The sequence below is a fragment of the Helicoverpa zea genome, chromosome 9 (genome assembly GCF_022581195.2).
Source record: "Helicoverpa zea isolate HzStark_Cry1AcR chromosome 9, ilHelZeax1.1, whole genome shotgun sequence".
In the NCBI taxonomy this organism is placed as follows: Eukaryota; Metazoa; Arthropoda; class Insecta; order Lepidoptera; family Noctuidae; genus Helicoverpa; species Helicoverpa zea.
In genome coordinates, this window is record NC_061460.1 from 10303010 (window position 1) to 10315278 (window position 12269).

General features: G+C 36.7%; 1 protein-coding gene across 1 annotated transcript; it reads right to left on the bottom strand.

Annotated features, from left to right (window-relative positions):
- Positions 1-9042: 9042 nt before the first annotated feature.
- Positions 9043-11881, bottom strand: LOC124633110. Its single transcript, XM_047168207.1, has 2 exons — positions 10403-11881; positions 9043-9885 (listed from the first exon to the last, which is right to left on the bottom strand). Exons 1-2 carry the CDS (start codon positions 11879-11881, stop codon positions 9742-9744), a joined length of 1623 nt encoding a protein of 540 aa, XP_047024163.1. The 3' UTR covers positions 9043-9741.
- Between the last annotated feature and the right edge of the window lie 388 nt (positions 11882-12269).

The window sequence follows — 12269 nt, forward strand, 5'->3', positions numbered from 1 at the left end:
TGACTACGAACTACGGAACACAGTAGGTACAAAAGTTGTAAGCTAACGAAGTTCCATAACTGTTAACACTTTGACATTAACCATATAACCAAATTAACGAATGAAATAATGGAATAGAAGTTTACTAATTTATTTCTGAATTTACACAAACTGTACCTTATTTCGACGTAAACTTAATTTACATTTACATGAAAAAGAAACTTAAAAGTAAGGGTGCTTCTACATGCATGTAGCTGGAGTAATGCCCGGTTTACACTTTGTTAAGTTAACACTGCAGGTGATTAGTGCAGGTGTTTAGTAATCAAGGTGTGAACGGAAGCGTAAAGTGATTAGTGTTAAGTGATACGTGCGATTAGTACTTATTGATTAGTGCGAGTGAATAGAATCAAGGTCTATTTTTGTTGTTAAGTGACTACCCCCTCTCAACTTTTCTACTACCCTCTCTCGCAATTTGCCTGTACTAATCAGTGTGTAAATACGTGTGTCTTAAGTGCGCAGTGTCAAGTTCAAAGCGAAAATGAAGTGGACGGAACAACATACTTTAAAATTCGTACAAGAATACATAAAGTTTGAATGCCTATACAATGTAAAGTGCGCAGAATTTAAAAACAAACAGTTGAGAGATGCGGCCCTATTGAAACTGAGTGAAGCGATGGGAATTCCCGATTTCAAAATTGAGTTCATTTTCTATATCAGATACCACAACAGATACAATCTCCTTAATTATTTGTCTCAATATTAGGCTCTGTTCATCTTCCATTTCTAGAGACACTATGCACAACGGACAGTACCACTATGAGCTTCTTCCTAAACACTGTGTAAACGGAGATGGAAAAGACTACTTAACACTTGAGACTTATCGCGTAAAGTTAACGCTTAACACTTATCACTTCACACTTCGCAAAGTGTAAACCGGCCTTAAGTTAACATGCGCAAGTGACCCGCGCGCATGCAAAAGAGGGTTCGGATATTTTTTTTTGGTACATGCTGAAGTCGCTAGATCCGCACGTTTTTAAAATGCATATAACCTGCGCATGTCCCTCTGCAAGCGCAAGCTACTTGCATCGTGTACATGCACCCTTATAAAGGCGTCGAAAAATTGGTCCTCATCGCTGTCACCCGGCAGAGTACCTGTCCAATAGGCTGGCGACAATGCCACAATATCGATATCGACAAACCGAAATGTAGAAATAAAATTCCAATTTCAAAGAAGAACACATTATTAAACAGTTTACCTTTGAAGAAGTTTCCAGTGATAACTTGTTTCAAACCTCATTACCTTCCTTTGAATATTCGAGGAAAACTGACGACATTTTGTACTTTCCGCAAGATACTTACATCGAGAAAGACAGCTTTTTAAATCTAATATATAACAAACTGGATGTTTCTTGCGTTTCGCCAGCGTCCTGGGGGAACTTTTTTACATAAACGAACATGCTATTTTCCCGCGGTTTCGCCCGCGTCTCGTGGCAATAACTGGGATGAAATTACTCGGAAAAAGTGTAGCTTTTCAACAGTGAAAAAATCTTTCAAATCGGTTCAGTAGTTTCGGAGCCTTTAGGGTGCAAACAAACAAACGTACAAAAAAGATAAATTATAGCCTACACTCACGATTGCTAAAAGAATTTCAGAATCGTTCAGTAGATCCAGAGATTACCTACTCCTGCATCGTAACAAACTTCACTACTTTATAATACTTATTAGCTTAGATAAGATCAAATACATTAAATAAATACTAGTATTATAAGGTAATCTTTAATATCATTATACTTCTGGGAAAATAAGTCTGCGGTTTCTATATCGAATGGATCAATTTATTATCACTTTAGTAACTTAGTCATCAATTCCAGGGAAGTATGATTTGCGTTCTGCACCTATCTGCGTATTAGTATGTTCATGTTTTAGATAAATAGGTATTATAATTATAGTAAGAACCAATAATTAGTCTATCGTATAATCTAGATATCTATCTACGTAATTAGAAGGCTTTATAATAGAAATGTTGATTATTCATTAATGTTATCTTCGATTCGAAAATTGATTGTATTCGGAACGTAGGTGTCACTTATTTGTGATAAAAGATTGAAGCACATAATTTTGTCTAAAGTTTTAGGATCATTTCCAAAATAAGTGCCCATAAATAGTTGAAAGGTAGGTTCTACGTCTGATCGCTCTCCGATCGTGTTGGATTACCGTCCTATCGGGTTATGAGAGCGAAGGAATAGTGAGTGCACCTGTGTCTGCGCAAATGCTTGTGCACTGTATGTTCTGCGCAGCTGGCTGATCTTCTTTGATAGAACAGCCGCCACGGCCGTAATCGGCTTTATGGACGCCCACCCATAATTTAAAAATTGTTCAATTTTCAACAAAGAAAGTACAAGATAAAAACAAGTGACAATCTAAGTAGACACGTACCGACGTTGAATCATCTTAACTCAACATGGAAGTCGTTGAACACGCATTTTCTTAAATTGCTCTCCACATAACCGACCACATCTGACGTGTTTATGACGTCACATATTTGATTTGCATATTTACCTACCTATCTACATGTATAAGAATCTTTTATATAGGTACTGTCTACGTCACCTCTTCAGCAAAAAGGATAGACGGCGCGGCGTGCCTTCAAGATGACGACATTACTGTTTGCATTGATTACTAAGATACAATAAAAAACTAAAGTAGGTAATATGATGAAATAACTGGTGTAACACAAATGAATTTATGACGTAATTTATCGTTTTTCTGCCTCCACTACTGTTCCGTTTATCTTCGATTGCGGGAAATCTAATTTATCAATTGTTAGTAGAGCAATATAACCTGCAATTTTTCGTAAAAGAAAAAGGCCGAGTTGTACCTTTTCTAAAAATGATCTAGTAAATATTTATGACTTGACCCCGGCTTAGAGTTGACCTCCACAATTTTCTCCCTTTCCCGGATTAGTCCCACTAGGGAAGTACCGGAAAATCCTAATGGGGATTATTCAGGGGTGACCAGAAAAATCCCCCTAATCCCCAGAGGTTATAAGGTTTTCGACCTTTCTAGAAAAAAAAAACAGTAAAGTCGATAAGGTACTTTTTGTAGCTCCTGATAGTGGTTCTCAAACTCTTAAGTCAAATAATTGAGTACGTATCAAATTCGCAGTTATTAAATCACAGATTTATATTAAGATCAGTCCATAAAAAGTTCAAAAACAGCTACATCTTGAGATAGGTTTTTCTCAGTATTGAAATATAAACTAAATATTATCATATCAGTTTCTTGTGACGTAAGTGTGTACGGTCAAGAACATAAGTGGGTTATCATTGCTGTTAAACAAATAATATTATTTTAGAATCATGTGAAATTATTTGTTTTAGTGAAATCAGCGATAGGAAATTGCGTAGCTATGTGAAACCTTTAGATAATAAGAATGTTAAAAGGGGTAGATAAATGGAACATCATTGTAAAGTCCGGTTAAGCAGTACACGGCTTCCTACGGCTGAGCTGCGGAGATGCCATACCAAAAAAAAAAAAAAACATAATTGAGCTTTGAGATAAACGTCCGATTAAGGAAAACAGCTGTTTATTGACCTCCAATTTTATATATCAATGCCTCCAATACTCGGACTTAATCTATACTTATATTATAAAGCTGAACGCGCTAATCTCAGGAACTACTGGTCCGATTTGAAAATTTCTTTCAGTGTTAGATAGCCCATTTATCGAGGAAGGCTATAGGCTACTTTTTATCCCGGTACGGGAAGTAGTTCCCACGGGATGCGGGTGAAACCGCTGGCAGAAGCTAGTTATTTTATAAAAATTGACAAGAAGTAGGTTTGACGAAAATCAAGACCAGTTACCGTTTATACGACCAACTTCGTATCCGAGTGTAGGTGAAATTAAGAATAAAAAAAACATAGTGTTTGACCTCATCCCCTGAGCCTTTTATCCCAACTATGTTGGGGTCGGCTTCCAGTCTAAGCGGATGTAGCTGAGTACCAGTGCTTTACAAGGAGCGACTGCCTATCTGAGATCCTCAACCCAGTAACCCGGGCAACCCAATACCGCTTGGTTAGGCTGGTGTTATTTTTATATTCTTAGTGTTTGATCTCAATTCCAATTTTGTCGCTGTCTGTACATAATGAATATCCGTTTTATAACCAAATTGGACATCTTATCCATTCAGCCATTAACGCGATGATATGTTTCTGAGAAGTGTCAATATATTAACATAATACTCCGTATAGTATGTATTTATGAATTCTTATCATAATAGCATGTTCTTGGAATGCTCCATTCAGTTTGTTCTCTTTGTGATAATGAATTCCTCGGAATACCAAATCTCTATTCGATTGTATTCAGTAAAACTAATGGAAACTTAATAGAGTTTGCTCGTTGCTTATGTAGCCTGTTTTCGAATGCAAATAAAACGTTGACAGTCTTATAATCGAATAAAATTTTCTACTGTGAATCTGAAAAAAGAAACAAGATTTTTTATTTTATGTTTTCTATTCCGCGAAGTTTTCCTACGACCTCGGTTCTATGATCTATCTTTCTATTCTAGGTATTTGCTAGCGTGCATTATTCCGACACTAAAAACAACATCTGTTGTAGGTACTACAGGTATTATGTAGTTATTTCGATCTGTTAACTACGTGCAAATACTGTTAGTAAGTATGTGTATAGGTAACCAGAATTAAAGGAACTAACGTGACTTTTTTGGTACTTCAAGTAGAATAGAATCCGTGAAGACATGTTCTTGAGTTTTAATTACTTATATTTTCATCTTATTACACTCATAATTGTTTTTAATTACATAAAAGGATTAGCAAAGATATTTTGCTTAAAATCAGCAGTAGGTAACTGACATAAGGTACAGTATTTAATAACTGATATGCTCTTGTTGCCAATCTGTCTACAAACGTGTATTAAGCTGCAAAGGTCTTTGTTGAGCTTTGAACGTCACTGTCATGGAGTGTTATCATTAGCGAGATATATCGTTGTGCTTGTGACGAAAATAGAGCTGTCACACATCTGAGTTTTTGTCGATTTTTCCTGCTCACTGAGTCGACTAAAGTTTGCATTAGGGCAATCCCGATGGACTGAAAGATAAGTAGGTACTTAATCAAAAAATAAAAATAATTGTTTGTAGTGTAGGTTCTGAGTTTTTGTCGATTTTACATAGGTAATTACAGCGCAGACTAAAGTTTACACTGGGACAATCCCAGTGGACAGAAAGATAAGTAGTAAAAAGAATTATCAGTAGGTAAACATTCATTTGTTTTATAACAAAATAACAGTAGGTGTTATCGAACTTCAGCTCTACAAAATACTTTAGGGTTGTCCTAAATGCCAGATTAATGGCCTCTATTTTGTCGATACCAAGTTGGTTAAGTACTCTAATGTCGATAGCCTCTGTTTAGTCGATAACAAGTTGATGGGTACAACCCTAACGGTTAAGCTTTGAACAGGATACGGTTGTTGTGTAAGGATTTTCTACGTAATTTGGTGTCATGATGAGGAACCGTGACGACAGAGCCTCGATCAGGAGTTGAAAAGGCGGATATGATGCAATGTTCGATGTAGCGTGTATTGTGACGTAAATATACGTATTTCAACATCGTGCATCGACAATCTACAGTACGATAGGCGGATTCGTGGTTACCTAGCAATACGTTTAGGTACAATATTTCCTTGAAAGTTTTTTATTCTATGTAGATAGGTTTATTTGTGAAAACTATTAAAATGATCCTGTGATATTTGAGGAATAGTAACTACATAACCTTCCATATTTTTTTAGAGAGCCATAGTTAATAGTTCTACTTACTACTATGTACAAGAACAAACAAACATAGTTAAAATATCAGTGAAAAATAAATAAAAACTACACTGACTCTATTCTAAATAAGTACTTCCAAAAAAGAGTGAGATAGCAAGATTCCAAACCATAAAGTATTGATTTAAGCTGAAACAACAGATGACGAAATAAGTTACTGAATCTGGCACATACTTACCTACATTTGATTTCTGGGTAAGTGTCGTCATGTCGTAATTACTAGTTGTCACGCCTCCTCATATTGTTACAAAATCTCTTGTAACCGACAGCTGCAAGGGGCGCCCACTTCGAGTGAATAGTATAATTAGTATACCACGGTATAGTGAGGTGAAGGTAAATTGTACTTCCTTTGTACTCTCTGGCCTAGCTGAATCATCGTCTCACAAAACTATCTGATTATGATAGCTTGTATTTTAATACCCACAGATAGAGTGGCAAGCATAGATTTTTATCTTGAGTAGAAAAGAACGTTTAAATATGGCCTTAGACCAGGAATCCGGTAGGAACATATTTCTTATTATATTATATCAACGATAAAAATTGATAGTTTCCGGAACAAAGTTGAGTTACATAAAATTATTTTAACGATCCTGCAAACCCGTATTCCGCTACCCACCTCGATTATTGCGAATCGTACGGATTTCGCGAAAGTTAAAAAAGTTCGAACTGTTTGCGTTGTATGTATCTAAGGCCCAAACTCCACTGAAGAGGACTGGAGAGTTTTCAAACAAAATTTAAAAGCCAGAAAACACTTTTCTGCTTACCTACCAGTAATGATGATGATGTCCTCCTAGCCCATTACCGGCCATGGCGGCTGTTCTCATGTAAAGAGTTAGCCAACTGCGCAGGACATACTATATAGTGCACAAGCATTTGCGCAGACACAGGTGCACTTTATTCCTTCACTCTCATAGCCCGATGGGACGGCAAACCGAGAGAGATCAGGCTTCCATATTGAGTGAGCGGAATGTAAATTCTATCGGTTTTCTCGAAAAAGTTCTTCGCCGCGCTCTAAGTGGAGTCTGGGCCTTATCTACTGTTAAACAACTTGTCCAATTATTACTTTTTTCATTCTTGTTTCAGAATTCCGTTTAATTTTAAATTGGACATTGTACTGTTTGTTTTAATGATTTATTTTTGTAATTTATACCCAGTAGTATTTATATTGATACCAGAGTTGTTTTAACTACCTATTTACAAACTTACCACCTTCCGCCAATGGTTTCACCCGCGTCCCGTTTGAACTCAACGGACAGTAAACGGGGTGAAACCACTGGCTAGTATGTAGTAGAAATATGTATGTTAAATGTCCCCAAAAATCATGATACTTATAAGTAGTCATCATCCTCCGAGCCTTTTCCCAACAATGTTGGGGTCAGCTTACAGTCTAACCGGTAGTAGCTGAGTACCAGTATTTTACAAGGAGCGACTGTACCTGACTCCCTCAACCCAGTTACCCGGGCAACATAATACCCCTTGGTTAGACTGGTGTCAGACTTACTGAAAAATGCTTATATAGTCATAGTCATAAATGTATAGGATTCCGTCATTAGACATTTATTTATGCAAATGGAAAGTGGTTTATATCATATCGTCTCATATTCATGAATTTATCGGAACGAGTAATTAACTATTCCGTCTGCATGGCTGCGTATAACCACAGTTTTTATTTATGGATACGGATCAAAAATAAATACTATGTTATTTATACACGTACGAATTTAAACCAATGTTGATTTTAAACCAGATTGTTGAGGTATTGTAATAAACATAAATATACATAATGTATATGTATGCATGTATATTGTAGTCACCTACAGACGTCGTTCTATATGTCACCTCTGTTATTTTGTTATTTGTTAAGCAAACAAGTATTATTATGATATACGCAATAACCACAGTTTTTATTTATGGATACGGATCAAAAATAAATACTATGTTATTTATACACGTACGAATTTAAACCAATGTTGATTTTAAACCAGATTGAATGAACCCAAGTTTTTCCATAGAGTTTCTGCCGGCTACCACTTAATTACGTAATTGGACACAAATAAATTAATCTTTTTGCATAAAAATAACGATTGCCTGTTAATTAAAGCAGTTCCGGGAAACTTGTATCGTATGTTGCTGATATTTATGCATGAAAATGTCAGTGACATTACATATATATGATACATAATAGGTATTGTAATAAACATAAATATACATAATGTATATGTATGCATGTATATTGTAGTCACCTACAGACGTCGTTCTATATGTCACCTCTGTTATTTTGTTATTTGTTAAGCAAACAAGTATTATTATGATAATAGGTATGTACATTTTCCAGTAAATGGTTTTAGTTGACCTGTTCGATATTGAGAACAAGTAAATACTTATTAAGTTTTTAAAAATATACCTATTTCGATTTCAACTTCTACTTAGTGCGTAGGAGAATTATTGTACGTGATGGTAAAAATAATGCTGTAAGCAAAAATATGGACACTTCTCTCTGAAAGGGGAGGCCCGTGCCCAGCAGTGGGACAATAAAACTACTGATGATGATGATGATGAAAAGGGCAAAGTAAGGTAGAGTGTGTCTCAGGAAACCGAGTGAATCTTACAATACTTAATTTTCAACCAATTGTTAATTTTCAGTTTATTGCTTACACCAATATCTTAAATTAATATAGGTACCTATGCCAAAAACCCACTGAAACAGGACGTGAATATGAAATGTATTCAAAAACAAGCAACAAAACGGTTCCAATAAAATTGAGTTTTGTGAAAAACTGAACAGAAGTTGTTACAAATTCGCGCTACCCATTTGTCGCTATGCATGAATTCGGTGCACAGCGAAATCACATCACTACAAAACAAATTGTTTAACTTTGCACCTTATTTCTTCAGGAATAGATGACAAAATAATACAAACACTCTTCAAAATAGCAAGACCTTTAATATAATGTCAAAATGCAACTTATACTATTTTTGGTAACGAAACCATAGCCTGCATTTAAACGCGGCAACGCCATCTAGTCGCATACGAGACAACATATACCGGGAATCCTGAACATACCGCCCACTAAAAGGAATTTATTCCTTTTTATTACCGCCCACTATGATCGAAAGTACTTAAATAGAGCAATGGACTGTATATGTATAATAGAATTTATCAAACGATCAGTGAACAGTAATAATGATACGACGGTTTGTATATAATAAATAACTAATGGCTTCAAAACTTACTTACTAATAGTATAATGCATTTACAAAACAATTTACTTGTATCAAAAACTATAAGGTTAACATAACATTAACTGCGTTTTCGAACTAAACATATTTACATAATGGAGAGTAAACATAGCTTTGAAGCTGGACGTTTCATCAAGGTGTCTTTACACCGAAGTGTGACGACGCGCGTGATACCATCCTTTCCAGGATGCACTTGTTCAACTTGACCATACAACCATTTGGCTGGAGATAAGTCATCTTCTTTAATAACACAACATCGCCTTGCTTTTATTCAGGAATTCTAGATGTCCACTTATGCCTCTGAAAGAAATGTGTGACTACTCCCTGTTGCGCCTACGTAGAAACCCTTATACCATTCCTTTAGCAGTCGAGCGACAAAACGTTAACAAGACAGAAATCCTGCTGTTGATCAATTTGAAACTGCCACAATGTGAACAGAAGTTCATACAAATAGGCAAATACATCCTTTGTAGCAAGTATATCGTATATCGGTGTTACTCTACAAACAAGTTCTGTCGATTCTCTTCTCTTCTCGGCTGATTTCTTGTCGTGACTGCGCATCGTATACATCTTGACTATGATCTTGACCTACGTTTCGGAATGATATGGATGCTTGGAGTCGTCAATATGCCGCAAGTCTGCCTGGAGGGTGCGTCCTACCATTAAGGTGTCATTCAATGAAACTACATTTGTTCCCTTGAACGATGTATCATAGGCCACCCTTGCTTTAGTAGCCAGCTTATCTTCTCTAACCACAGCATGATGAGGAAGATAAACAGCGTTATTACGATTTCTGGCTGACTCGGCGCTGATTTTCTCCAAGCGTCCTAGAAATGAACATTTTGTTATTACATTAGAATTATGTGATTTCAATCTTACATGCTTTATTGTTGCATGAGAATACTCATCACATGCTTGTTCTTTACTCGTTAGTAGCTTTTTGACTAACGAGGGATCAGACTTAACTTCCCACAACCGATTATCATTTTCATCAACTTGGGCATGCATTGAAACTATCAATTGCTGCTGATGGGAAATGTGATCTCTGTCAACAAACCCTGACACAATCCACCCTAACTGTGTGTCTTGTGCTACTAGGGAACCCTTAGGGCTCCTGATCAAACCTTTCTTCAATATCTGACAGTAAATGTCAGCTCCTAACAAAACATCAATTTTGTTAGGGGTATTAAGGTGGGGATCAGCCAACTGAACATTGTGTATTTCAGACCAATCCTGCATTTCGAAACTGGCGTCAGGCATTACAGAAGTCAGTGAGCGTAATACATGCGCTGATACTTTGATGGTATAAGAAGGTTCGTACAATGATTGTACGTTCATACTTACAGTGTAATTGGAGACAACGCTAACGCCGCTCTGATTACCTCCTATACCTGCTATCTTGGTTTTGCTACCAATCCTCTTTAGACGAAGTAACTGCGCTGCTGCTTCAGTTATAAATGACGCCTGCGATCCTTGATCCAGCAAGGCTCGTAGTACTTGAGTGGACCCATCTTTTGACTCGGCTCTTATAAGAGCTGTGGCTAACAGGACTCGTCCCGGAGCGATACCCTTTAAAAGATGAGTTGCGAGGTTAGTGGTCTGCTGTGGTGTTGGTTCGCTAGAACCAGCATCCGTGCTTGGTATACTATAGTTCCTGAGGTGTAATAAGGTGTGATGTTTGCGCTGGCAGAAACGGCATGTGGTGAGTGATTTACAAACTTTGGTTGTGTGATTCTTTCCTAGACAGTTAAAACACAAACCTAAAGATTGTGCAATATTACGGCGCTGTTCGACTTCCTCCTTGCAGAACTTCTTGCAGTTGAATAATCTGTGAGTTTCGGCACAATGTGGACATGACATCTTTGTAACGTCATTTACTTCTTTGGGGTGAGATGTTGTGTAACTATACAAGACCTTGGGCTTACCAGTAGGCTGAATAAATTCAAGAGCCCGGAAACGAGTCTCCAAAAACTCTTGAAATTGTAACCAAGACGGAAAATCCACGGATGATGATTGGTTGACTTGCAGTTCCCACTGCTTCCTAGATTCTACGTCCAGCTTCAAACTTATAATATAAATTACAATCACATCCCATGTTTTTACATTTATACCGAGATTTGACAATTGATGCAAACAATCATTTGTCACATCAAGAAGTCCCTTTAGGGCACTAGAAGAGTCTACGTTTACCGCTTTTTGATTGAACAACCGCTGCAAAATACAATTTGAAATGTACTTTTTATTATTATACCGACTTTCGATCATGTCCCAACATATTTTGTAGTTAGCTTGAGTGACAGGAACATGTCTTATGAGTTGCTCAGCTTCACCAGACAATTGAGTTTTGAGATAATGTAACCGCTGAACATCGTCTAACATGGAATTATTATGAATCAGTGATATAAACAACTCTCTAAACGATGTCCATTCAGTGTACTTCCCACTGAAAATAGGAATTTGAATTTTTGGTAATTTTGTGACAGATGGTCGCGAATTGTCTGATGAACCTTCGCCACTGGACTTACATTTTATGGTATTAAATGTGGACATAGTTTTCTTAAGCTGAACCTGATAACATAAATACGTCTCTGATGTTGCTTCAAAAACATCGCCTTGAAAATAATTCGCTATCTTGCCGCTTCCGTAGTCGCCAACCATAGCTTCATATTTTGATGAGAAGGTGGTAAATAATCGTTCCAACATTTGTTGCCTTGTTTCCACATAATGTTGGTCAATCCTGTCTTTCGGCGACTTCTTAAAGTTGATTAGGCCTTTTTCAATTTGCGTTTTTATATCTTCTAGAATTCTTAGATCTTTGTCCATGTTTGAAGTTGTCAAAGTTCAATGTCAAAAAAGTGCGATGCCAATTTCCAAAGAGTTTATAATCTTTGATCTCAATAATATCTCTCTTTTGCGCACCACGTGACTATTCGGTATCGATGGACCATGTTTAACTTTGCACCTTATTTCTTCAGGAATAGATGACAAAATAATACAAACACTCTTCAAAATAGCAAGACCTTTAATATAATGTCAAAATGCAACTTATACTATTTTTGGTAACGAAACCATAGCCTGCATTTAAACGCGGCAACGCCATCTAGTCGCATACGAGACAACATATACCGGGAATCCTGAACACAAATAGACTTAACTATGTCAGAACTGGTTTAACAAACAACTGTATTTTATTCATTACTACATTGTACAT

Coding starts and splice junctions, on each gene's coding strand:
- LOC124633110 (XM_047168207.1), bottom strand. CDS start 11,881: ATGGACAAAGATCTAAGAATTCTAGAAGATATAAAAACGCAAATTGAA. Junction 9,886..10,402: donor GCGTTGTCTCCAATTACACT/GTAAGTATGAAC, acceptor GTTCATTTCTAG/GACGCTTGGAGAAAATCAGC.